General features: G+C 49.4%; 1 protein-coding gene across 6 annotated transcripts; it reads right to left on the reverse strand.

The window, feature by feature from the left end:
• Positions 1–6: 6 nt before the first annotated feature.
• HYOU1 (hypoxia up-regulated 1) lies at positions 7–11,904 on the reverse strand. Of its 6 annotated transcripts, none has more exons than XR_007479006.1 (26): positions 11,664–11,794; positions 11,205–11,289; positions 10,729–10,826; positions 10,396–10,489; positions 10,139–10,217; positions 9,829–9,983; positions 9,629–9,705; positions 9,006–9,187; positions 8,646–8,761; positions 7,329–7,521; positions 6,981–7,115; positions 6,737–6,819; positions 6,499–6,631; positions 6,140–6,327; positions 5,772–5,910; positions 5,181–5,241; positions 4,947–5,026; positions 4,368–4,553; positions 4,052–4,224; positions 3,885–3,972; positions 3,633–3,755; positions 3,352–3,485; positions 3,187–3,271; positions 2,082–2,322; positions 1,639–1,987; positions 7–1,505 (listed from the first exon to the last, which is right to left on the reverse strand). XR_007479006.1 is itself a non-coding variant. In XM_049714284.1 (26 exons), exons 2-26 carry the CDS (start codon positions 10,817–10,819, stop codon positions 1,444–1,446), a joined length of 3,015 nt encoding a protein of 1,004 aa, XP_049570241.1. In that variant the 5' UTR covers positions 10,820–10,826; positions 11,664–11,797; the 3' UTR covers positions 7–1,443. The 6 variants fall into 6 exon arrangements, 1 of the variants encoding a protein (XP_049570241.1); XM_049714284.1 differs by lacking the exon at positions 11,205–11,289 and having other exon boundaries at positions 1,639–1,674; positions 1,907–1,987; positions 11,664–11,797; XR_007479005.1 differs by lacking the exons at positions 11,205–11,289; positions 11,664–11,794 and adding an exon at positions 11,802–11,904.
• Positions 11,905–25,654: the final 13,750 nt, after the last annotated feature.

Consider the following 25,654-nt stretch of genomic DNA (forward strand, 5'->3'; position numbering starts at 1 on the left):
AAAAACTGTAGAAAATATTTTATTGAAACAGCTTTTCAATTAACAATGGAGCAAAGTACAACTTGACTCAAAGCTGTCCAACCAGCCTCAACTGCTAGTGAAACAACTCAAACATACAGGACAGGGTAGGACACTTGGGTCACATTTCTGCCAATGTGGCAAAAAAAAGAAAAAAAAAGAGGAAAACAACACAAGAGACAGACACAAGCAGGCTCCCCCTTGTCCTGGGAGTTGGGGTGGCAGCCCTGGCCCCTGCTACAGATGGGATCCTGGAGGGCAGGCTGCCCAACACCAGTGTGGTGGGTAAAAGGGCCCCCATCCCAGCAGAGCAACACATTAATAAGAAAGGCCAACCTGTACCCTCTTCCTTCCCCCCACAAGGCCTGCCTCCAACAGAGCGAGGTGGCATTTTTACATTCACGCCATGGTCTCTCCTGCCCCCAGGGTCTTAGGACAGGGGCTCACAGTAGAAAGCACATTTTGGTCAGCCCAGGGGGCCAGGAAGTGAGGGAAAGGCTCTGAGAGGGCAGAACAGAAGCGGAGAGAATGGGGGCAGGAAGTCAAAGGGCCAATGAGTACCAGGCTACTAGGAAGATGCAGTTTTCAGCAGTGCTTGCAGGACGCTGGCATCCTGTGCCAGCCACTGCACACAGCTTTCCTAGGCCCGAGAGTCCACAGGCTGGGGAGCTACAGGGTTTTCACACATCTCACTCCCTGCAGAGGCAGCTGGATTCCCTTCTTCACCTTCTCCCTGCCTACTCTGGCCACCGGGGGTTGTACGTGTGGGTGGGAGTCGACCTAGATTGACTTAGGCAGTCCAGATGGAAGGGCTCTGGCCTAGAGGCAGAGGACTGCCCAACTTGCAAGAGGAAGCCAAGGAGACCCACAGGGAGGAGGCATGGGGGGCGGGGGGTTTTTAGAGAAAAAACCCTGGAGGAGGCAAGAGCACAGACAGGCGCTCAGAAATCAAACCTGGTAACCAAGGCTCTGCAGACACTGGCCTGTGTGGCATTGATCTCGTGGTGGAGGAGGGTGGGAGGGAGGGAAGGATGACCAGAAAAGACTGGAGACCCTCTAATAAGCCAGGACACCCTTCCCACTACCAGGTCTGTCAACCAACTACCGATGGCCATCCTCTCACCTACCCACAGGCGAAGAATTAAGACCTAATAGTGATTTTTCCCAAACTAGGGCCTGGATGGGTAGGGAACCAGAAGGTGGGATTGGGGAACGGAACAATTTCAGTTTTAACCACAGAACTACTCCAGAAGAACTGGTGAGCTGTCCCTTCCTCCCCCTTCTCCACACCTCCAATCACAGGTGAGAGAAGAGGAACTTAAGCCTCTGAGGGCGGGGCCAACCCCTCCCCCAGCCCTTGGTGTTTAATAAATAGAGGTGGTAAGAGAAGGGGGCGGGGACGAGTGGGGAACTGGGAGGCGGGGGTTATAGTTCATCATTCTTCAAAGTTGGCTTCTGTCCTGTAGGCTGCTCCTTCTGTTCAGATTCTGGTGGGAGTTGGGGGAGAGCAAAGGAACAAAAGCAAGTGAGATGGAGGGAACGGGCCCAGTTCTGGGCAGGCATCTCCCCCCAGACCCTGCTAGGCTTCCCGGTGCCCCCCATCTCCCACTCTGCCCTCACCTGCTGCGGGACCCCCTAACTCCAGAGGTTCAGATCCTGCTTTCGGGAAGGAATGGGTTAGTGTCTGCGAAGGAAGGAAGGGGCTAACGGGGGGGATGGCAAACTTCCTGCAAAGAGCCAGACGGCAAATAGTTTAGGATTTGTGAGCCACACTAGGTCTCTTGCCATATTTCGTTTTTGGAAATAACCTTCTAAGGCCGTTCACTGCTCACAGGCCGTCTGCAAAGAGGCTGTACCTGCAAGTTTGCCGACCCCTCGGCTAAGTGACGCCCGTATTCCCAATCAGTTTCCCCCAACTCACGAGTCTCTTGCTCAGGCTCTGAGATGGGCTTTGCATCTTCAGTCTGGCCTGGAGGGAAACCAGGAGGAAAATGTAGTCCCGGGAGGGAAAGGAAAGCTTCTTGCTGCCCAGTAGCACCTGGAACCAGGCACCCTGCCCTCACCTGCTGGAGGGATGACCTTGTCCCCCTGGTCACTGGCACTGGCATTGAGGGGAGGCTCTGCCCGGGTCCCATTCTTGTCCTTGGGCCGGGGCCGGGGCTTGGCAAACTTGGCCTTATTGAGCAGATACTGCACCTCTCGGTCCAGGGCCATCATCTTGGCCTCGATGTCTTTTGAGAGCAACACGGGCTTCTCTGTGGCAGGAAGCTTGGCCTGCTCGGCCACGGTTGCATTCTTCCAGGCCTGCGGGCGAGGACAGGCTCAGAGCCAGCCATGGACATGGCAGACGCCTCTGTCCCAGGTGAAATACACCCCCCAACAAACCACAGGCTCTTCCCCCAGACCCCAAATCACTGCTGCCCGTGGCCGTCAGCCCCAGAAGTAAGCAGACCCCTCAGAATGGCATTCGAGACTGTCCACATGGGAGTCCCAAACTACACGTTTCTGGCTTACATCCTATTACTATGGACTAACTACAGCTGAACCTCTTAATTATTTTCTCCTTCTCTCTCCACTTCTGAGCTCTGGCTCAAAAAAAAAAAACGTCCCCACATTCAAAACAGTTTCTGCTTCTCATGACAAGTCATTCTCCCCTCCCCAAACCCTGGCCCACCTTCTGCATCCAGCTCAAGTCCCAGCTCCTCAAAGCAGCTTTCTCTAACCTCACGGGGATGGGCTCTGTCGCTCGTCTGGTTGACGACTCATGGCTATGACTCTAGTCTGGGACTAATCCGACACGGCCTCAAACGCAACCATCTTCTGCCTTCCGAGCTGCCAAGCCCGGACGCAGAGGCTGCCAGCTCTCCGTTTCTCCGCATCTCCCGCGCTGCCTAGGACAGCCCACCTCACCAGGTAAGTCTCCAGTTAAGTATTTTTTTTTTTTTTGGTGGTACGTGGGCCTCTCACTGTTGTGGCCTCTCCCGTTGCGGAGCACAGGCTCTGGACGCGCAGGCCCAGTGGCCATGGCTCACGGGCCCAGCCGCTCCGCGGCATGTGGGATCCTCCCGGACCGGGGCACGAACCCGTGTCCCCTGCATCGGCAGGCGGACTCTCAACCACTGCGCCACCAGGGAAGTCCCTCCAGTTAAGTATTTACACGGGGATTACCCAGGTCTCGTTGATGACTTTCTCTAACGTTGTCATCTCCACCTCCGTGAAGATCTGGTCCATCTCTGGGATGAGCCGGGCTCCCCTGCAGCCAGAGAGGAGACCATCAGTCCAGGAGGGACAGGGCGGGACTGAATGAGGAAGAAAAGCGAAGGGGCCGCTCACGTGAGGAACATGCTGGAATGGTTGAGGAGGTTATCGAGGGCAGACAGCCGCTCGGGCCACTTCTTGCGCTCTTCCACCCGGAAAAACAAGCCTTGACACAGCTTCCTCAGCTCGGCCAGCTTCTCCTTCAACATCTGATGGATGTGGGGAAGGGAGAGGGCAGAGGGTTGAGGGGATGACATGTCAGCCCTGGAGCCAGCCCTGCATCCTCCGTTATAGCCTCGCACCCCAGCTCTCCTCCCTTTCCCATCCGGCCCGCCATGTCCTGGGAGGTCCCTCACCACTGTGGTGGCCCCAAAGCCCTCATCCTCCAGCCAGGTGGACGCGGCATGGAGTCTCCCAGAGATGTCCTCACGCTGCTCCTCGGTAGACACTTCCTGATACTCAGGCTGGTACAGCTTGTCCTGGGGAGGTGCACAAGAGCACAAGCATGCAGCAGGCCCTGGGGGCAAGGCTCATGGAGCAGGACCCCCTCCCTGCTCCCCAGCCCCACACACAGGGCCTGGGGCAGGTGTGCTTCCCACCCGACCAACCTGTGTCTCAAAGATGAATGCTTCCAAGCTGTTGGCTGCTTTTTCCCGTTCCTGCTTCTCTAAGTCCCGGAGCGTCAGGTCCTGGAGTCTGTGGACAGGGGCGGCAGGCATGAGGGGCTCCATTCCACACCCTGGGCACCCTCTGCACACTCGCAGCCTTTACTCACTTCTGGGCCGAGCGGGCCAGCTCATCCTGGCGCAAGTCAGGCAGGTCCAGGACTACCAGCTCCACCCCGATCTCCTCCACCATTCTCTGCTTCCGGGCCGGCTTCTGCTTCTTTTCTTCCTCCGGGGCTGGAGGGACACCCTCAGCCCCTGCCTCACCCTTCTCACTTGGCTTCTGGGGTGAAGAGACCAAGATGTCAGGGCAAGTGTTGGCCCTTCTACCCTCCACAGGCAGGGCTCTGGGGGCCAAGAAGCAAAGCAGGCACCTGTCCCATTAACCACTGGGTCCAGGCTGGCCTCACTCTGCCTAGAGCTCACCTGGGCCTCGGGCTTTTCCCCGTTGTCTTTCTCTGTGGCCTTTTCTCCCTCAGGGGCTGCATCCCCCTTAGGCTCAGGGGGTGGGGGTGGAGAGGTGTCTTCTGTTGGGGCCTCAGCTTCCTCCCTGGGCTCTGCTTGCTCTCCAGGCTCAGCCTTGCTCCCCTCAGCGGGCCCCTCCTCCTCCTCCTGGGAAACAATCACAGACACGCCCACCCACAATAGTCACCAGCAGAGCCTAGGGATCAGGACTGGCTCTGCTTTGAGGGGCTCACCGCCCATGACACAGCTTGGGGGAGACAGAGGACGACTGTATGGAAATTGGCAGCAGGCATCTGGACTGCAGCAGTCTAGCTGGACAAAGGAAAAGCGTTTGGAGATGAGGGTGGGCCTTGGAGCTCAAGCACAGGGACGGCTCAGAGTCCAGAGGAGGGTGTGGTGAACTCGGCCTGGGCTGAGAGGAGGGGTAGGTCTATCACATCCTAGGCAGCTGAGATGCCCACTCCAACCCCCTGTCCCTGCTGCCTCCGCCTGGTCCCACGCACCATCCTCCATGCTCCCTTGGCTCCATCCTGGCCTTACCTGGACAGTGTCAGTACCATTCTCTTTAGTATCTTGTGCGGCGCCACCTCCAAACAGGCTGGAGATGGTGTTGCCAAGTTCTAGAAAGAAGAAAAGCCAAAGACTTAAAGGGGACCACAGCATTGACTCCACCCCCAACCCCAGGGCATGGCCCGCCCACCTCCCCGAAGTGCACACAAATACACCCTCTCACAGACACACACACACATACACGTGTGTGCACACTTATCTTACTGGTCAGAGTAGATTCCTCTTCTGGGCTGTCCTCCACCAGCGTCTCAAACACAGACTCCACCTGAAGACAGGGATCCGAGGTGAAGAAATGCACACGCTAAGCCACCTTTTCCCCACAAACACCCTGCCTGGCGGGTGACTGCTAGGCACATCCAAGTGACTTCCAGGTGTGCCAGCCTGTTCTCTCACCTGCCTCCTTCTACGGGCTCTTGGATGGAGTCACCGCCAGCCCTGTTGATTATGAGCCCTTTCAGGAGGGGACCGTAGCTCCTCCTCCGCCCACCCTCACACTTCTCCACTCAACCAAATGGGCCGTTACTGCCCCAGTATGTTCTAAAAGATATTAACCCCCAGAACCGTCCTTTAAAGACAGGTTTCTCAACCATGCTACAGATCCTGAAACTTATAACATCCACGAGCATTTACAGGCTCTGAGACGGCCCATACCAGGTCCCTGGTTAGCTTTGTTTAACCTAAGGTTTACCCAGCTCCAGAACCCGTTTATCACGTTCTAATACCATGAGGAACTGCTCTGGAAAAGGCTGCTGGGGCCTGGGCCCCCGCCCTGCACACGGGGTCTCCTGCTCTCACCCTGTCTAGGCTGAGCACGCCACTCTCATCCAGGTTGAAATGAGCCTTGATACCCTTCGACTCATAGTCGGGATACTTCTTGAAGCTCTCACCCACACCTTTTAGCTTCACCGTGGTCAGATTCTGGGAGCCAAATACCCTGGGTGGGGAGGAGAGAGCCGTTAAGGGGAGCCCCCCCCCCCCAGCTCTAGCCTACACAGCCTCCCAGCACGAGATGCGGGGCCCTCCCTGAGGACACCCTCAGGATGGAAGCTCCTCCCGGAGGAGAAGCTCAGCCCAACCCCAAGCCCACAGCCTGCTTCCCCTGTGTCCCCCTCAGACCCCAAGCCCTCCCTCCCTGGAGCCCTCCCCCTGCCCCACCCCCTCACCGAAGATCCTCAGGCCCCAGGAAGCCCAGGTCACCATAGTTGATGTGGAAGCTGAAGTCATGGTTGTAGCGGTTGAAGGTGATGACTTTGCGTTGAGGGTAGGGCCCCATCCGGCAGAAGAGGACGCGCTTATTGTGCTTCAGGCTGCGAACTCCAGGCTCCTCCTCCACTTCCCTCGTGAACTCCACCTACGCGGCAGGCAGAGGGGAGGTACGCTGGAGGAGCAGAGGAGGGTCTCGGGGAAGAAGGGCGGGGAACACCAATGGCAGGAAGACAGACGGACAGTCTAGAGGAGGCAGGGGAGACGGCCCTGGGAGAGGTAAAGGGAGCCTGTCACCCCATCAGACAGGCTTACTCACCAGGATGGGGTAGATGGCCGCGTCTCGGACAACAAACGGCTTCACCTTGAAGGCTTTGCTGAGCGCCGCTGCCTGGTACACAGCGCCCATGGCGGCGGCTTCATCGGCGTTGATGTTCTTGCCCAGCTCCTCCCTGTGAGCATCCCAAGCCTCAGCACCACCCACCTGCAGCTCCCAGCCTGACCCGCCCCCCCCAGCCCTCCAGCCCCCCCCCCAGCCCTCCAGCCCCCACACTCACTTGCCCACAGCCTTCAGCAGCACCTCCTGAACTTTGGGCACCCGAGTGGCCCCCCCCACTAGGATGACCTGCTCAATCTCATCCTGCAGGGGGAGAGAGAACGGGAGATGGATGGGTCAGCCCGAGTTAACCCTCCTCCTCAGCACCGACTCCTCCCTGATGTTCCCGCTCCCTCCTTCTTGCCACCTCATCACTTTCTATCCCACCTGCCTCCCCGCCATGCCCTCCTCGACGACCCCCTCACCAGCTTCATCTCGGCACTCTGCAGGGCCTGCTGCACGGGCCCAGGCACCCGCTCAAACAGGTCTGCACACAGCTCTTCAAACTCTGCCCGAGTCACCTTCGCCTTGAAATCCACGTCATCCATCAGGCCCTCGATCTGCAGGAGGATGAGGAGGGTCAGAGTTCTCACCCAGGTCCTGCTCTCTGAGTGAGCAGGTCAGACACCAAGGGAACAGGACTTTGGGAGGATGGAAGGAAGCACAGGAAGAAGGGATGGGCCACACCAGGCACAAGGAGTCTAGCTTGGGGTGGCACAATCCTCCACCCTCTGGGTGGGGAGTATTTGCCCTCAAGCAGCACATGTGAGCACCTGGGCCATGTGATCGGCATTGGCGCTCAGGATGGTCTTGAGTCGATTGGCCTCACGCAGCAGCTTGGCCATAGCGCGGGGGTTCTCCCGCACGTCCTTCGCTCTCTGGCCCTTGCGCTGCTCGTTGAAAATCCCGGCCAGGTGCTCACGCAGCCGGAGCTCCATCTCCAGGCCCCCCAGGGTGCGGTCAAACCTGTGCAGGAAAGGGAACAGGGAAAAGCATGAGGAACACACAGGGCTCCTTCATCTGCACAGAACCTGGCCTTCACCCACACGGCTGACACCTCACAGCGACAGGCATCTGCCCATTCATTCAACTGTACCTACTGGGCATCAAACTATGTATTTGTCTCTGGAGATGCAACTGTGAGAAGAAAAAGACAAGACAAGCCCCCTGTTGTCAAAGAGTTTATAATCCAGCAACCAGATAATCATATAAATGTGAAATTTTAACCAACCTATGTGTTATAACAAAGAGACAAACAACACCACTAAACACATATATAGAAAATTTCAGCTATTTAGGGAAGTCAGGAAAAGTTCTGTGAATAAGTGATGCTTGAGCTGAAACCTGAAAGATGAGTTGAGATTAACTAGGTGAACAGGAAAGAACATTCTAGACAGAGGGAAAAGCATGCATAAAAACTGTGAGGTGAGAGAGAGTGCGGTGTGTAAGTTCCATGGAGCGCAAGGATGGCTGGAGCTCAAAGAGCAAGAGGTTCAGGGTCAGAGCCAAGCAGGAGGAGCCCGGGAGCACACAGGCACAGCCTCATAGGCCAAGGCAAAGGTCTGAAGCCACTGTAGGGTTTTTAAAGAAACGAGATACAGTCAGGTTGGCATTTTGAAAAGAACCCTCTGGCTGAGATGCGGAGAAAAGAACTGGAGGGAGGCCACACTGGCAGCGGGAGATCTTCAATTCGCAGGTAGGAGGCGATGGTGGTTTGGACTAGCATAGAAGCAGTGAAGATGGACAGGAAAGAATGGGTTCGTGAAATAAGATAACGCCAGTGATAAGTAAACTGGGAACAACAAGAGCAAAAAAATAATTGAATCTGACACTCCACATACGGCCTATGGCCTTGTGGGTTTCCTCAGAAGCAGCTTGGGACGTTCCCTGCCCTTCAATCTTTCCAAACTGTCCTCCCCCAATTTCCATCTACCCCGTGCTCTTTGGGAGAGGTACCCTACGATGACTGATGCTTTAACCAGGAGAGCTTTCCTGCAGGGAGCAGGAAAGTGAGGCAGCTGCCCCTCTGAGAAGAAACCCCTGACCCGAGGGTATCTCAGCAAGCAGCCCTCGTCCCAGCATCCACTTACCCCACTCCCCGGATCTGCAGCTGTGGCTGCATCCCTGCATCCTTAGTCTTCACCGTCTGGTAGGTCACGATGGTGCACACAGTGCTGCCTGCGCCCATGTCATAGAACATGATATTCTGTAGAGACATCGAGGCCACTGTCACAGGAACCTTATTTAACTCCAGGGTGCCTGCCTCCCTGCCTGCAAGGGGCTGTACCAACTCTCAAGTGAAAGCCAAACAGCTCCAGAAGGGGCTGAGGGCTGTTGCCTCATTTTGTCAAGGGCCAGCCACGGAAACAAGATGCAAAAGGAGCCAAATGGCCTCCATCATCAGACTCGGCCACCCTGCAAGTCTGGTCAGCAGTTCCTCCCTGGCTCACCTGGGCAGTGCTGTTGATATCTTTCCGGCGGAAGACACCATAGCTGAGGGCAGTGGCAGTGTTGTCGTTGATGAGCTGCAGCACTTTGAGGCCAGCCATGCGCGCAGCCTGCAGCACAGCTCGGCGCTCAGCCTGATTGAAGAAGGCTGGCACGGTGATCACTGCATCCTTGATGGGCTGCTCTACAGGGGACAACAGAACAGAGTTCCCACCAGCTTCAGACCTTAGAGGAGGGTTTCCCAGTCTCAGCACAATTGATGTTTTGGGCCAGATAATTCTCTCTCTTTTTTCTTGGTGGCACTGTGCGGCATGCAGGACCTTAGTTCCCCCGCCAGGGATCAAACCCGTGCCCCCTGCAGTAGAAGCATGGAGTCTTAACGACTGGACTGCCAGGGAAGTCTCTGGGCCAGATAATTCTTTGGTTTGGGGGGCGGGCCTGTGCAGTCTAGGATGTCTGGCAGCACCCCTGGCTTCTACTTGGTAGATGCCAGTAGCAGTAGCTCCCCAGTTGTGACAACCAAAAATGTCATCAGACGTTGCCAAATATTCCCTGGGAGGCAAAACTACCTCTATTTGAGTCCCTAGGGAACCTGGCTACCACTGGCCCCATCTTGGCCGCTCACCTGCAAAATCTTCAGCCAGAGAACGGGAGTAATTGAGAAGCATGCTGAGGACCTCCTCAGGTGAGAACTGCAGCTGCCTGGGGGAAGGAAGCAGTTAGAGGCAAGGAAAGCCAGGCATCGAGGCAAGGACAATGGTGAGCATATGCCAATGGGGACCCCATCAGGCCCGCTGAGCCCACCCTGCCCAGCAGGGCACTCACGGGCTGATTTGGAAGTACACAGTCTGCCTCTGTGGGTCGAAGCCCAGCTCATGCTCGGGGAAACGAGCTCTGTAAAGGGCCACGTGAGGGTTATTCTCCTGCTTCCCCAGGAGGTTCTGGAAGTATCGCAGCGTAGCCTTTGGATTCTTGATGGCCTGAGAGGAGGTAAAGGAGAAGCAGAGTATTAGGCTCCCAAGCTGGCCATCACCTACCTCCTACCTCAGAGATCGATCAGGGAATAGACTCTGGGGTCTGTTACCTCCTCTCCTCTGCCCACTGCTTCTGGGAAGGGGGCGGGCTACTAGCTCACCATGCTTGCTGCACTGTCTCCAAAGAATCTTTCATTTTCTTTCAGGGTCACAGTCACTGGGGTTTTCCTCCGGGATTCCCTGTGGAAAAGAGACAATGGGACCAGGTGTCTATGGCAGGGTGTGTTCTCAGGAGCCTCAACACCGCACATACAATCAATCGTGCAGACACCAAAGTCTGCCGAGGGCACTACGAAGAACACACTGTGGCTTGGGGCGCAGACTCCCTTTCCCCACCCGACCCTGCGGCCGCCCTCACTTGTTCAAGACAATCTCCATGGGCACTCCAGGCTTGACAATGGCCACCTTCATTGACTCACTGCCCAGGTCCACAGACATCACTGCCAGCGTGTCTGAAGGGGAAACAGATTGTCAATTAGCCCCTCTTCCCCCACTTCCTGAGGCCCCGCTAATCAAAGCACACTGCTTTCCATGGAGAAACTAAGACAGCAATGGACAAAGAAAAAGGTCTGGGTCTGGCAACCTAAGAGTCCAGAGTTTCCCACCACCAGCTTCTTTCTGCCTTCCCACCACGTATCATCCAACATTCACTCATTTATATTTCTTTCGATGCCTCTTTTGGGGTACACACCACTCAGTGCCAACAGGTCTGCCAAGAGCACTGCCATCAAGGCCCAACAGGCTAGCCTCCTCGGCCTCTGCCTCCTGACGGTGGCTGCCATTGTGTCTCTGGGGGAGGAGAAAAACAACACTTGTAACTGGATGCCCTGAGTGAAGGAGGCAGAACCTCATCCAGAACAGAGAAGCTTTAAGATTCATACCTACTCGCTCCTCACCCAGGGCAGAGCAGTCTACATCCCCTCCCCTCCCTCCCAATGAGAACCAAGCACTCTCAGCATCCTCAGAAGTGCCCACACAAAGGCCCAGGTGAAACAGCAGAGATCCTGGCCGCCAGCCACCACATCCCTAAATAAACGTAACAGGACAGGAGAAAGGAGACCAGGGCCTTCCGTCCACAGCATAGGCAGCAACTGGCGCACCCCAGCACTGCCCCTGCTGTCAGACACCTGGGGTGCGGCCAGGGATCCCCGCCCAGGACTCAACTACCTTCCTACACCTGGAGCTCCCCTGCTGGCGGAGAAAGCCGGGCCGGACCTGGACGGGAACTGAGAGATGGTGACGTTGGGCGAGGCTGGGGTGGAAGAAGGGCCTGTCTCATCGTCAGCATCCCTTCGGGTTGTCCCGCCCGCTCCCCTTCTCCATCCCATACCAGGCCCCGCTGCCTACTCAGACGCTGTGCCTGGAACGGTAAGGTTCCGCACCGTTGGGTACAGAGTACCCCGAGTTCACCTAAGCCTCACCAGCCGAAGACGGCGGCTCTCACTCCCGGAAATGGGTTCCGGCCCACCCCTAAGACGTGGGGGCGCCCCGGGGACCGAGATGCAGGGCCAAGCGCACCGGCGTTCTTGCGGCCCTCACTCCCACTACCGACCCGCCCCCGGAGCTAGCACGCTGCCTCCTCCAGGAGGGGTGGCCGGTCCCCATCGCCATCCCCACCCTCGCTACCTCTTGCCTCCGCTCCTGTGGTCCCAGCTCTGGGACAAACGCGGCGGCCGATGGACCCACGAGGCCAGCAGCGCGCCCCTCAAGCCCGCGCCCTTCACAACTCCCCTCGGTTTGCAAACTGTTACATTAGCCACCAACCTCCCGGCGGCGTCTAGCGAACCAGCCGGCCCCGGACGCGGCGTGCGCTCATTGGAGCCTCCGGCGCCCGGCCCTGCGCCGTGGGCCCGGCCCCGCCCCCAGCCGCCGCGGCGCGCGTTCCCATTGGGCCACGTCCTAGGCCCGCCCCCCTCCTCTGTCTCCAGCCGCTCCCGGGGAGGCAGCGGAGGGGCCAGTCAACCAGTTGGAGGAAAACCGCCGATGCTGGCCGTGGATTGGACCACGTCACGCGGCCCAGCGTCAGTCCCGGTGCGCTCGCGGGACTTTTCCGGCCGCGGCGCTGGATGTTTGACTCCCCGGGTCGGGAGTGACCGGTCCCTAGAGCGAGTCGGCGCACGGGCGGTCTCGCGCTCGGGCGGTCTCGCGCTCGGCCCTATTCTTCTGGTCATCTGGGAGCTCCGGCCGAGAAGCAGGAAAGATCGGCATCCCCTCCGCAGCCACGCGGAAGAGGCGCTCGCTTGTTGGTCGGTATTCGCTTTGGCTGGAAATCAGAGAATGCGCTTCTGGCTCAGTCCATCTCAACCCCCCTTTGTTTCTTTGCGGAAACTAAAGCCACTAAAGGAGAGATATTCGCTGATGGGTCGGAGATAACGCTTGTGTTCGTGGCAGAAGTTGGCCTGGACTCTTTAATTTGTATGAGAAGGAATATTCCAAACTGCAAATCGCTACACACAAGAGACGCTTTTAATATTTGTGAAGCTGTAATTGGTTAAGCACAGATGCACCACCTCCTGTTTGTCCTCCATTAAAGCTTGTGCACTCTACTTTTTTTCTGAATTAAAGAACCTCGGGCAGGTATTGGCGCTCCTCACTTTCCTCTCTGTACTTAGCAGTCCCATAGAAATATGCACGGTCCTTAAAGCACTTTCTTTTCCCAGTTTTACTGAGATGAGCGCACTTTTCTTAAACGTGGTATCAGTCGCCTTTCTCACGAAATCGACGCCTGGCCTTGCTTCACAGAAGGTTCTCGTGAAGGCCTTGGCTATGACAGCCAGGGCTTGGTTAAGGAACTCTTATCTGTTCCTTTACCTACATTTTTTTTTTTTTTTTGCGGTACGTGGGCCTCTCACTGCTGTGGCCTCTCCCGTTGCGGAGCACAGGCTCCGGATGCGCAGGCTCAGCGGCCATGGCTCACGGGCCCAGCCGCTCCGCGGCATGTGGGATCTTCCCGGACGGGGCACGAACCCGTGTCCCCTGCATCGGCAGGCGGACTCTCAACCACTGCACCACCAGGGAAGCCCTCCCTACATTTTTTATGAGGCTTAGGGAGAGTCTGGTGTCTATGCTTAGAAGATAAACCTACTGACAGTACCAGGGAAAGGTCTATTTTCCTTCCCTTTAACAGTTCAGTGTTCAGGTAGCAGAGAAATTGGTAGAAATAGAAATTTGCTTAAAACGGTTTAATTACACAAATAATACACAAATGTAATTTTTTTTTTTTTAAGGCAACGCTGTGTAGCATGCAGGATTTTAGTTCCCCAACCAGGGACAGAACCCGCGCCCCCTGTATTGGGAGCACAAAGTCTTAACCACTGGAGCACCATACACAAAGGTAATCTTGAAAAAAGTTCCAATATTCTAGATAAAGCTAAATCCCTTTGATAATATCCACAACCTTACTCTGAGGTATCTGCTGTTATCAGATGTGTAATATTCCAGGCCTTTTCCTCTGTATTTACATATATGTGTTTTGAAACATGTAGCTGTTGTCTTTTTCTAAATGATAAAATGTTACACAATTAGATTGTTTGCAACTTGCTCTCTTGTTTTTCTTTTTGGTAACTAACAATAAATCATGGAGCATTTTCCATACCAGTACATAAAGATTCACCTTGTTTACTGCTATAGAACATTCCATAGCATGGGGGTTGTTTAGCCATACTGATGAACATAGAAGTTGTCATTTCAGTTCCACAGAGAAAGATTTTGTTTCTCAATAACTGACTCTACTTTTCACCAGCTATCCAGTAGGGTAGATTCTTTCCATCCCTTTCAGAGTATGCATTTTAACATTTATTGGCCCTCTGTCGTCTGAAAGCATTGTGCTAGGTGCTGGGGGTCCAGAGATGGGGACGACCTTGTCCTTTCCTTCAGAGAAGTCAGTCTGTTGGGAAACAAGTATGTTCATGGTTTCATGCCCTTGGTAAAAACCTGTTGAATGACTTAATTGGAAGAGTAAGAAAGTCAGTCTCCCCTACTCCTAAGTGAGCTCCCACTCCCAGAATACCCTTGGTGAGAGCACAGTTTGCTGCAGCTATGCTTCTCGACTTGGGTGTCTGTCCCCCTGGGATGTGCAGCAGGTGCAAGTGCTCTGGGAAGTCACCTGTTTTGTTCTCTGACCAGAGAGGAGAATAGCATTTCACAAGGGCAAGGTGTAAAACAATGGGAAATTTTTAATGTAAAACACCTGATTTAGATGAACTAAGACAGCTGAATCCACTAGTTCTCCAGAATAACCTGTAATAACATTTGAGGACTACACCCCTTCCCCCACACTGTGTAGAAACCCAAGGGAAGAAAGTTGCTGTCTTGCAGAACATGTGCCAAACTGACAGAAGACTAAAATGAACACATCAGCCAGAGCACATTCATACATTATAAACCATGCATGTTATGTTATGGGCTGAGGGCAATGTTGATTATGGCGAACATAATCCAGGAGAATTTAAAAAATTTGTTGTCACCCAGTAACCCCATTCTTAGGTGTATATCTAACAAATGGAGAGACTGTTTATAATAGCTTAATTCATAAGGGCCCAAAATTGAATACTGCCCGAATGCCCATCAATAGTTGGATAGATAAATAAATAGTGGTAGATTCACACCATGGAATTCTGTACGGCAATGAAAACAAATGGTCTACTATTACATTCAACAACTTAAATGAATCCCACAAACAATATTGAGTGAAAGAAGCCAGAAGCCAAAGAGCACACAGTTGATGACTTCACTTGTATAAAGTTTAAAATCAGGCAAAATTAAGTTACAGTGATAAAGTTGGGATGGTGCTTACCCTTTCAGGGTAGGAAGAGGGCGTAGGGCAGGCTTTGGGGGATGCTGGTTGCAGTGGCTTTGGGAAAATTCAATGGATTGTAGTATGTACATTTTTCTGTTTACATGTTATACTTCAATAAAAAATTTAAAAATTATTTTGTATGTGTCACACAAAGGACTAGAGGGCTTGATTTTACTGTAACCTTAGGCAGGAGAAGCACCAGGATAAGTTTTTTTTTTCTATTTTTATAAAAATGTTTTTAGAATTACAAAAGAAATGTCTGGTTATTGAAGAAAACTGGAGGAACACAGGAAAAACAAAGAATAAAAACCACTCGAGATAGCCTCATTCACCAGAGGGCAGACAGCAGAAGCAAGAACTACAATTCTGCAGCCTGTGGAAGGAAAACCACATTCACAGAAAGACAGACAAAATGAAAATGCAGAGGACTTTGTACCAGATGAAGGAACAGGATAAAACCCCAGAAAAACAACTAAATGAAGTGGAGATAGACAACCTTCCATAAAAAGAATTTAGAATAATGATGGTGAAGGTGATCCAGGACCTTGGAAAAAGAATGGAGGCAAAGACTGAGAAGATGCAAGAAATGTTTAACAAAGACCTAGAAGAATTAAAGAACAAACACCCAGAAGAATTAAAGAACAAACAAACAGAGATGAACAATACAATAACTGAAATGAAAAATACACTAGAAGGAATCAATAGCAGGAAAACTGAGGCAGAAGAATGGATAAGTGACCTGGAAGACAGAATGGTGGAATTCACTGCCATGGAACAGAATAAAGAAAAAAGAATGAAAAGAAATAAGATTGAAAAGAAATGAAGACAGCCTAAAAGACCTCTGGGACAACATTAAACTCAACAACATTCACATTATAGGGGTCCCAGAAGGAGAAGAGAGAGAGAAAGAACCCGAGAAAATATTTGAAGAGATTATAGTCGAAAACTTTCCTACCATGGGAAAGAAAATAGCCACCCAAGTCCAGGAAGTGCAGAGAGTCCCAGGCAGGATAAACCCAAGGAGAAACATGCTGAGACACATAGTAATCAAGTTGACAAAAATTAAAGACAAAGAAAAATTATTGAAAGCAACAAGGGAAAAATGACAACATACAAGGGAACTCCCATAAGGTTAACAGCTGATTTCTTCAGCAGAAACTCTACAAGCCACAATTACATTCAACAACTTAAATGAATCATGTAGCTGTTGCCTACAAGGGACTAGCACGATATATTTAAAGTGATGAAAGGGAAGAACCTACAACCAAGGTTACTCTACCCATCGAGGATCTCATTCAGATTCAACAGAGAAAGCAAAAGCTTTACAGATAAGCAAAAGCTAAGAGAATTCAGCATCACCAAACCAGCTGTACAACAAACACTGAAGGAACTTCTCTAAGTGGGAAACACAAGAGAAGAAAAGGACCTACAAAAACAAACCCATAACAATTAAGAAAATGGTAATAGGAACACACATATCAATAATTACCTTAAACGTGAACGGATTAAATGCTCCAACCAAAAGACCCAGGCTCACTGAATGGATACAAAAACAAAACAGCATATATAAGCTGTCTACAAGAGACACACTTCAGACCTAGGGACACTACAGACTGAAAGTGAGGGGATGGAAAAAGATACTCCATGCAAATGGAAATCGAAAGAAAGCTGGAGTAGCAATACTCATAACAAATAAAATAGACTTTAAAATAAAGAATGTTACAAGAGATAAGGAAGGACACTACATAATGATCAAGGGATCAATCCAAGAAGAAGATATAACAATTATATATGCACCCAACACAGGAGCACCTCAATACATAAGGCAACTGCTAACAGCTATAAAAGAGGAAATCGACAGTAACACAATAATAGTGGGGGACTTTAACAGCTCACTTACACCAATGGACAGATCATCCAGGCAGAAAATTAATAAGGAAACACAAGCTTTAAATGACACAATAGACCAGACAGATTTAATTGATATTTATAGGACATTCCATCCTAAAACAGCAGATTACACTTTCTTCTCAAGTGCACATGGAACATTCTCCAGGATTGATCACATCTTGGGTCACAAATCAAGCCTCAGTAAATTTAAGAAAACTGAAATTGTATCAAGCATCTTTTCTGACCACAATGCTATGAGATTAGAAATCAGTTACAGGGAAAAAAACGTAAAAAACTCAAACACATGGAGGCCAAACAATACGTTACTAAATAACCAAGAGATCACTGAAGAATTCAAAGAGGAAATCAAAAAATTACCTAGAGACAAATGACAATGAAAACACAACAATCCAAAACCTATGGGATGCAGCAAAAGCAGTTCTAAGAGGGTAGTTCATAGCAATACAAACCTACCTCAAGAAACAAGAAAAATCTCAAATAAACAATCTAAACTTACACCTAAAGGAACAAGAGAAAAAAGAACAAACAAAACCCAAAGTTAGTAGAAGGAAAGAAATCATAAAGATCAAAGCAGAAGTAAATGAAATAGAAATGAAGAAAACAATAGCAAAGATCAATAAAACTAAAAGCTGTTTCTTTGAGAAGATAAACAAAATTGATAAACCATTAGCCAGACTCATCAAGAAAAAGAGGGAGAGGACTCAAATCAATAAAATTAGAAATGAAAAAGGAGAAGTTACAACAGACACCGCAGATATACAAAGCATCCTAAGAGACTACTACAGGCACCTCTATGCCAATAAAATGGACAACCTGGAAGAAATGGAAAAATTCGTAGGAAGGTATAACCTTCCAAGACTGAACCAGGAAGAAATAGAAAATATGAACAGACCAATCACAAGGAACGAAATTGAAACTGTGATTAAAAATCTTCCAACAGGGCTTCCCTGGTGGCGCAGTGGTTGAGAGTCCGCTTGCCGATGCAGAGGACACGGCTTCACGCCCCGGTCCGGGAAGATCCCACATGCCGTGGAGCGGCTGTGCCCGTGAGCCATGGCCGCTGAGCCTGTGCATCTGGAGCCTGTGCTCCGCAACGGGAGAGACCACAACAGTGAGAGGCCCACGTACCGCAAAAAAAAAAAAAAAAAAATCTTCCAACAAACAAAAGTCCAGGACCAGATGGCTTCACAGGTGAATTCTATCAAACATTTAGAGAAGCGCTAACACCCATCCTTCTCAAACTCTTCCAAAAAATGGCAGAGGAAGGAACACTCCCAAACTCATTCTATGAGGCCACCATCACCCTGATACCAAAACCAGACAAAGATGTCACAAAAAAAGAAAACTACAGGCCAATATCACTGATGAACACAGAAGCAAAAATCCTCAACAAAATACTAGCAAACAGAATCCAACAACACATTAAAAGGATCATACACCATGATCAAATGGGATTTATCCCAGGGATGCAAGGATTCTTCAATATACGTAAATCAATCAATGTGATACACCATATTAACAAGGTGAAGGAGAAAAACCATATGATCATCTCAACAGATGCAGAAAAAGCTTTTGACAAAATTCAACACCCATTTATGATAAAAACTCTCCAGAAAGTGGGCATAGAGGGAACCTACCTCAGTATAATAAAGGCCATATATGACAAACCCACAGCAAACATCATTCTTAATGGTGAAAAACTGAAAGCATTTCCTCTAAGATCAGGAACAAGACAAGGATGTCCACTCTCACCACCATTATTCAACACAGTTTTGGAAGTCCTAGCCAGGGCAATCAGAGAAGCAAAAGAAATAAAAGGAACACAAATTGGAAAAGAAGAAGTAAAACTGTCACTGTTTGCAGATGACATGATACTATACATACAGAATCCTAAAAATGCCACCAGAAAACTACTAGAGCTAATCAATGAATTTGGTAAAGTTGCAGGATACAAAATTAATGCACAGAAATCTCTTGCATTCTTATACACTAACAACAAAAGATCCGAAAGAGAAATTAAAGAAACAATCCCATTCACCATTTCAACAAACAAAATAAAATACCTAGGAATAAACCCACCTAAGGAGGTAAAAGACCTGTACTCAGAAAACAATAAGACACTGATGAAAGAAATCAAAGATGACACAAACAGATAGAGAGATATACCACGCTCTTGGATTGGAAGAAGCAATATCGTGAAAATGACTATACTACCCAAAGCAATCTACGATTCAATGAAATCCCTATCAAATTACCAGTGGCATTTTTTACAGAACTAGAACAAAAAATCTTAAAATTTGTCTGGAGACACAAATCTACAAACAACAAGTGCTGGAGAGGGTGTGGAGAAAAGGGAACCCTCTTGCATTGTTGGTGGGAATGTAAATTGATACAGCCACTATGGAGAACAGTATGGAGGTTCCTTAAAAAACTAAAAATAGAATTACCATATGGCCCAGCAATCCCACTACTGGGCATATACACAGAGAAAACCATAATTCAGAAAGACACATGCACCCCAATGTTCATTGCAGCACTATTTACAATAGCCAGGTCATGGAAGCAACGTAAATGCCCATCGACAGACGAATGGATAAAAAAGATGTGGTACATATATACGATGGAATATTACTCCGCCATAAAAAGGAACGAAATTGGGTCATTTGTTGAGACGTGGATGGATCTAGAGACTGTCATACAGAGTGAAGTAAGTCAGAAAGAGAAAAAAAAACATCGTATATTAACGCATATATGTGGAACCTAGAAAAACGGTACAGATGAACCGGTTTGCAGGGCAGAAATAGAGACACAGATGTAGAGAACAAACGTATGGACACCAAGGGGGGGAAAGTGGTGGTGGGGGGAGGGGGTTGTGGTGGGATGAACTGGTAGATTGGGAATGACATGTATACACTGATATGTATAAAATAGATAACTAATAAGAACCTGCTGTACAAAAAATAAATAAAATTCAAAACAAATAAATAACCACTCACAATTCCATTTTCTAGATTAAATCACTTATAGTATTATAATGTATATCAATCGATACACACTCTTTTACCACGTTCCTATGTCATATTTTTTCTGTCCAGAATTTTCAGTAGCTATATTTATGGAATTATAGCATAGAGAAATACAATATTTAATTACCAAGGACTTCCCTGGTGGCACAGTGGTCAAGAATCCGCCTGCCAATGCAGGGTACATGGGTTCGATCCCTGGTCCGGGAAGATCCCACATGCCACGGAGCAACTAAGCCTGTGTGCCACAACTACTGAGCCTGAGCTCTAGAGGCCACGAGCCACAACTACTGAGCCTGCATGCCACAACTACTGAAGCCCACGCACCTGGAGCCCATGCTCTGCAACAAGAGAAGCCACTGCAATGAGAAGCCCGTGCACCACAATGAAGGGTAGCACCTGCTCGCAAAAACTAGAGAAAGCCTGTGCGCAGCAACGAAGACCCAACGCAGCCAAAAATAATAAATAAATAAATAAAATTTTAAAATTACCAAAATTACTATTTGACAATTAAGATGTTCTTTATGCTGTTATAAAATTGCAATGGACACATTTATTGATAAATTTTTATGTAACTCTATGCCTTATAATCTACCTAGGATAAATTTCTAAAAGTGGAGGGCTTCCTGGTGGCACAGTGGTTGAGAATCCGCCTGCCAATGCAGGGGACATGGGTGCGAGCCCTGGCCCAGGAAGATCCCACATGCCACGGAGCAAGAAAGCCCGTGAGCCACAACTACTGAGACTGTGCTCTAGAGCCTGCAAGCCACAACTACTGAAGCCCGCGTGCCTACAGACCATGCTCCGCAACGAGAAGCCATGGCAATGAGAAGCCCGCGCAGCGCAATGAAGAGTAGCCCCTGCTCACCGCAACTAGAGAACACAACTAGAGAAAGCCCACACACAGCAACAAAGACCCAACGCAGCCAAAAATAAATAAATAAATAAATTTATAAAAGTGGAAATGTGGCCTTAAATTCTGGTTTTTAGGCATTTGATACATATTGCCAAATTGCCCTCCAGAAAGGTTTACCAACATGCACTCCCCAACAGCAGTGGATGACAGCCCCTGTATCCTTACTAACATTAGAATATTAATTCATTTTTAAAGTCTTGGTGGGAATTCCCTGGTGGTCCAGCAGTTAGGACTCTGCGCTTACTAAGATCCCACAAGCTGTGTGGCATGGTCAAAAGGAAAAAAAAATAAAGTCTTGGCATAATGAGTTTTTTTTAACATTTATTAATTTATTTATTTTGGCTGCATTGGTTCTTAGTTGTGGTGCACGGGCTCTTCTTTGCAGCGTGCGGGCTCCATGGCATGCAGGCTCTGCAGTTGTGGCACACGGGCTCTGTAGTTGCGGCGCATGGGCTCAGTAGTTGTGGTGGCATGGGGCTTCTCTCTAGTTGCAGCGCGTGGGCTCCAGAGCGCACGGGCTCAGTAGTTGTGGTGCGTGGGCTCAGTAGTTACAGCGTGCAGGCTTAGGTGCTCTGTGGCACATGGGATCTTAGTTCCCCAACCAGGGATTGAACCCGTGTCCTCTGCATTGGGAGGCAGATTCTTAACCACTGGATCACCAGGGAAGTCCCGGCATTATGAGTTTTAATAAGATGAGGGGGCGGGGGTGATGAGGAGACAAAGGCTTAGGAACATTTCTCAGCTTGCACTGAGATGGGGATTATTATGTGTCAAGGAGAGAAAGCAAGACTTTTGGGGTTCTTGAATTCTATGACTTCATGATCACATAGAAAAATGACTCAGACTTATGAACAAATTTATGGACTTGAGTGCTCTTTAAAAAATAACTGATCAGGGCTTCCCTGGTGGCGCAGTGGTTGGGAGTCCACCTGCCGATGCAGGGGACACGGGTTCGTGCCCCGGTCCGGGAGGATCCCACGTGCCGCAGAGCGGCTGGGCCCGTGAGCCATGGCCGCTGAGCCTGTGCGTCCAGAACCTGTGCTCCGCAACGGGAGAGGCCACAACGGTGAGAGGCCCGCGTACTGCAAAACTAACAAACAAAAAAAAAAACTGATCCCATAGAATATAGGGCTTTGGAGTCTGCAGACCTGGATTTGTCTGTGAACCCCACTACTTCCTACCTGTGTGATTCTAGGCAAGTTGTTTAGCTCTCCTGAGCCTCAGTTTCGACATCATTTAAAGAGGCATGCTGGTATGTGCCTCACAGGGTTGGTGTCAAAATTAAAGAAGGTGGTAGGGACTTCCCTGGTGGCACAGTGGATAAGACTCCACGCTCCCAATGCAGGGGGCCCAGGTTCAATCCCTGGTCAGGGAACTAGATCCCACATGCATGCTGCAACTAAGAGTTCGTGTGCCACAACTAAGGAGTCTGTGTGCCGCAACTAAGAGCGGGTGAGTTGCAACTAAGGAGCCCTGGAGCTGCAACTAAGGAGCCTGCCCGCTGCAACTAAGGCCCGGTGCAAATAAATAAATAAATAAATAAAAAAGAGCCTGTTTAGTGGTTCCTCTAACTTTAAAAAAAAAAGAAGGTAGTAAAGTGCTTTACACAGGGCTTGGGACATCTTAAGCACCAAATATACATTAGTTAACTTTTTTATTGTTTTTGTTTTTTGTCTAGAGAAATAAAACTAAAAGATGTGCACTATTGCAGTGTTAAAAGCTAGGTTAAGTGCTTTGCCAAGTTCATGGGGAATTTCTCTTTTTGTAGGCTAGATTTTCACAATCAATAATCAGTTAATTGCTTCTTTCTCCTGTTTCATGGTAGCCTTGGAGCCCTGGACTCTCTTATACTGTAAGACCTCTGAGTTTATTTTAGGTTGACCTTCTTGTTCCTAAAGTGGAAACTGCTGCTGGCCTTTTTAGGGGCTAAGAGAAAAAAACCAGACTTTCCAGTAGTCTAAAAAATGGTTTCTTCCCAGAGAGCTAGATGAGGGGGGAAATGATAGAAAATAAAAGCTTGCAGCTAGAACAAGTAGTGTTCCTGTTTTGCTCTAGTGGAAATGACTGCATGGGCTGCAGTTGGCTGAAGGGCAAAAGAAAGGGCATTGCTAGGCAATTCTTGATTCTGAGTTGTGATCTCTTTAATTTCAAGCTAAAGACTTGAGTTGCTTCTTCATGTTTAGTCTCCTCAGAACTCCAGTTCTCAGTATGCAGAACTGTAAGTGAATTTGTACATTCGATCATTTTCTGTGTAGTCAGCCTTCTTATCTTCCTCACTATACTGAAGTTCCTGGATTCAGATAAGCATAACTAAAAGTTAAACCCCGGTGTGTGTTCTGACAAGTGTGGCCTAGCTTTACACCCCAGCAAACCATTTAATTAAAGGTTAGGGAACTGAAGAACTCTTGTTTTATTTCCAAAGGACTTTGATGTTTTTTGCCCGGAGAGAATCACCTGAACCTCTTTGAGACTCTGTTTCTCATCAGAGATAATGATACTTCTGCAGATGGTTGCTATGAAGAATCCATGAAAAGTGAAAGCACTTTGTTATGTATCATTCACTACATGAAATTAAGGACTGGTATCCAGAAAATATGAAAACTCTAATTCAAAAAGATACGTGCACCCCAATGTTTGTAGCAGCACTATTTACAATAGCCAAGACACGGAAGCAAACTAAATGTCCATCGTCAGGGACTTCCCTGGTGGCCCAGTGGTTAAGAATCGCCTTCCAATGCAGGGGACCTGGGTTCGATCCCTGGTCGGGAAACTAAGATCCCACATGCTGCGGGGCAACTAAGCCCAAGCGCCGCAACTACTGAGCCCACGCACTCTAGAGCCTGCAAGCCACAACTAGAGAGAAGCCTGTGCGCTGCAACGCAAGACCGCACCTGCCACAACTAAGACCTGACACAGCCAAATAAATAAATATTAAAAAACAATGTCCATTGGCATACACACACACACACACACACACACACACACACACACAATGGAATATTACTCAGCCATAAAAAAGAATGAAATCATGCCATTTGCAGCAACATGGATGGACCTAGATTATCATACTAAGTGAAGTAAATCAGAGAAAGATAAATATCATATGATATCATTTATATGTGGAATCTAAAAAAAGATACAAATGAACTTATTTACAAAACAGAAATAGACTCACAGACATAGAAAAAAAACATGGTTACCAAAGGGGAAAAGGGGGGAGGGATAAATTGGGAATTTGGAGCTAATAGATACACACTACTATATATAAAATAGATAAACAGCAAGGACCTACTGTATAGCACAGGGAACTATATTCAATAACTATAATGGAAAAGAATCTGAAAAAGATATATGTATATGCTGAATCACCTTGCCATACACCTGAAACACTGTAAATCAACTATACTCCAATTATAAAAAAGAAATTAAGGGCTGGATACTGTCAGTCCTGTTTGTCCCCTATGGTGGTGGTCAAACTCCCTGAAGAGCAAGAACCATGTCTTTTTCATGTATATATTCTGGGTATTTAGTACAATGCCAGGAACAGTTAGTAGTGAACACGTGTTGGTCAAAAAGAGGAAAGGAAGGAAGGCAGCAAGTCTGAAGAGGTGCCATGGGTCCTGTGGGGGGCCAGTTATCTGCCTGCGTACCCCCATCAACAAGAAGATCCAGCGCGCATGGGCCTTACCAGGTTCAGACATCAAAGGAAGATGCTGAGCCTCTACCATTGGACAGTAGGGGGAGCACGCACATCAGCAACAAAGATGCCGGTCTGCTGTTCACATCTCTGCTTCCTTTAACATGTTATCCATAGTCTTAACAACTGACATAACATACGATCTAAAAATTCTAATGAATAGTACAGAATACGCTCAGCAGGTGAAAGCTGGTCCCATCTACTCCCCATTTGTGCTTCTGCCCGCGGATTGAGATCCTGAACTAGTTCCAATACCTGTGTGACAAAGAAGAAAGAGATCTGGGCTGGAAATCAGGCAATCTGTGTGCCTTCCCCTCATTTATTTCTTTAGACAAATGGACACTACCTTTCCCGTCAACACGACCAAGGAGAGGAGGTGATAAGAGGAAAATCAACCACATTCATTGCTTCAACCGAACATGGAGTATCTACCAGGCTCTGTTAGACCTGGTTCCTGATAACCAAGATACAGGCCCTACTCTTTGGGAACTCCGAGTAAAGTGTTCTGAAAACAAAAAGCTGTGGGGCGCAAGGCTGCAAAAATGAACTTCACAAATACTAACCACATGGCCACTTTTTCATATGCATACTATCTCAAATGACTCTGTGTCCCTCCTGTTTGTAGATTCCTGTGGCACACAAACAGTACACCTGCAGTTTTCCACGTGGACAGTTGGTTTAGCCCGAGTTGGGACTGGTGGGTACCATGAAGCGTCTTAGACACCACTCGTTAAATCACTCAGTGCTCAGAGCTGCGGCTTCAAGGCTCTTTGCTGTGCTCTGCTTACGTGCCATACCCTGCCACTATGGCAATGAGAGAAAACCCAGGTTCTTGGAATTCCTGCCCCATCAGTATTTCCCAGCTTCCTTAAGACACATGTTTTAGGTGCCCATTACATGCCATGCGCTCAGACAGAGGGACACAACAACGAATATAAGACACTGACTATAGTTCACAATCCGTATCTGGTGGCAGACACAAACCTCTAACTTTTTTTTTTTTTTTTTGCGTTACGCGGGCCTCTCACTGCTGTGACCTCTCCCGTTGCGGAGCACAGGCTCCAGACGCGCAGGCTCAGCGGCCATGGCTCACGGGCCCAGCCGCTCCGCGGCATGTGGGATCCTCCCAGACCGGGGCACGAACCCACGTCCCCTGCATCGGCAGGCGGACTCTCAACCACTGCGCCACCAGGGAAGCCCCAAACCTCTAACTTTAATTCTCTTCTTCTATTGCCGAAAAACCAGTTTCACATACACGGGTTCATTTAGGCC

This window comes from Orcinus orca, chromosome 8, assembly GCF_937001465.1.
Source record: "Orcinus orca chromosome 8, mOrcOrc1.1, whole genome shotgun sequence".
Taxonomy (NCBI): domain Eukaryota; kingdom Metazoa; phylum Chordata; class Mammalia; order Artiodactyla; family Delphinidae; genus Orcinus; species Orcinus orca.

Excerpts from the sequence above, each read along its gene's own strand:
- HYOU1 (XM_049714284.1), bottom strand. The coding sequence starts at position 10,819 with ATGGCAGCCACCGTCAGGAGGCAGAGGCCGAGGAGGCTAGCCTGTTGG. Across the intron at positions 8,762-9,005 it reads ATATCAACAGCACTGCCCAG|AATATCATGTTCTATGACAT; the intron begins GTGAGCCAGGGA and ends ATGTCTCTACAG. Across the intron at positions 6,820-6,980 it reads AGAGTGCCGAGATGAAGCTG|GATGAGATTGAGCAGGTCAT; the intron begins GTGAGGGGGTCG and ends CTCCCCCTGCAG.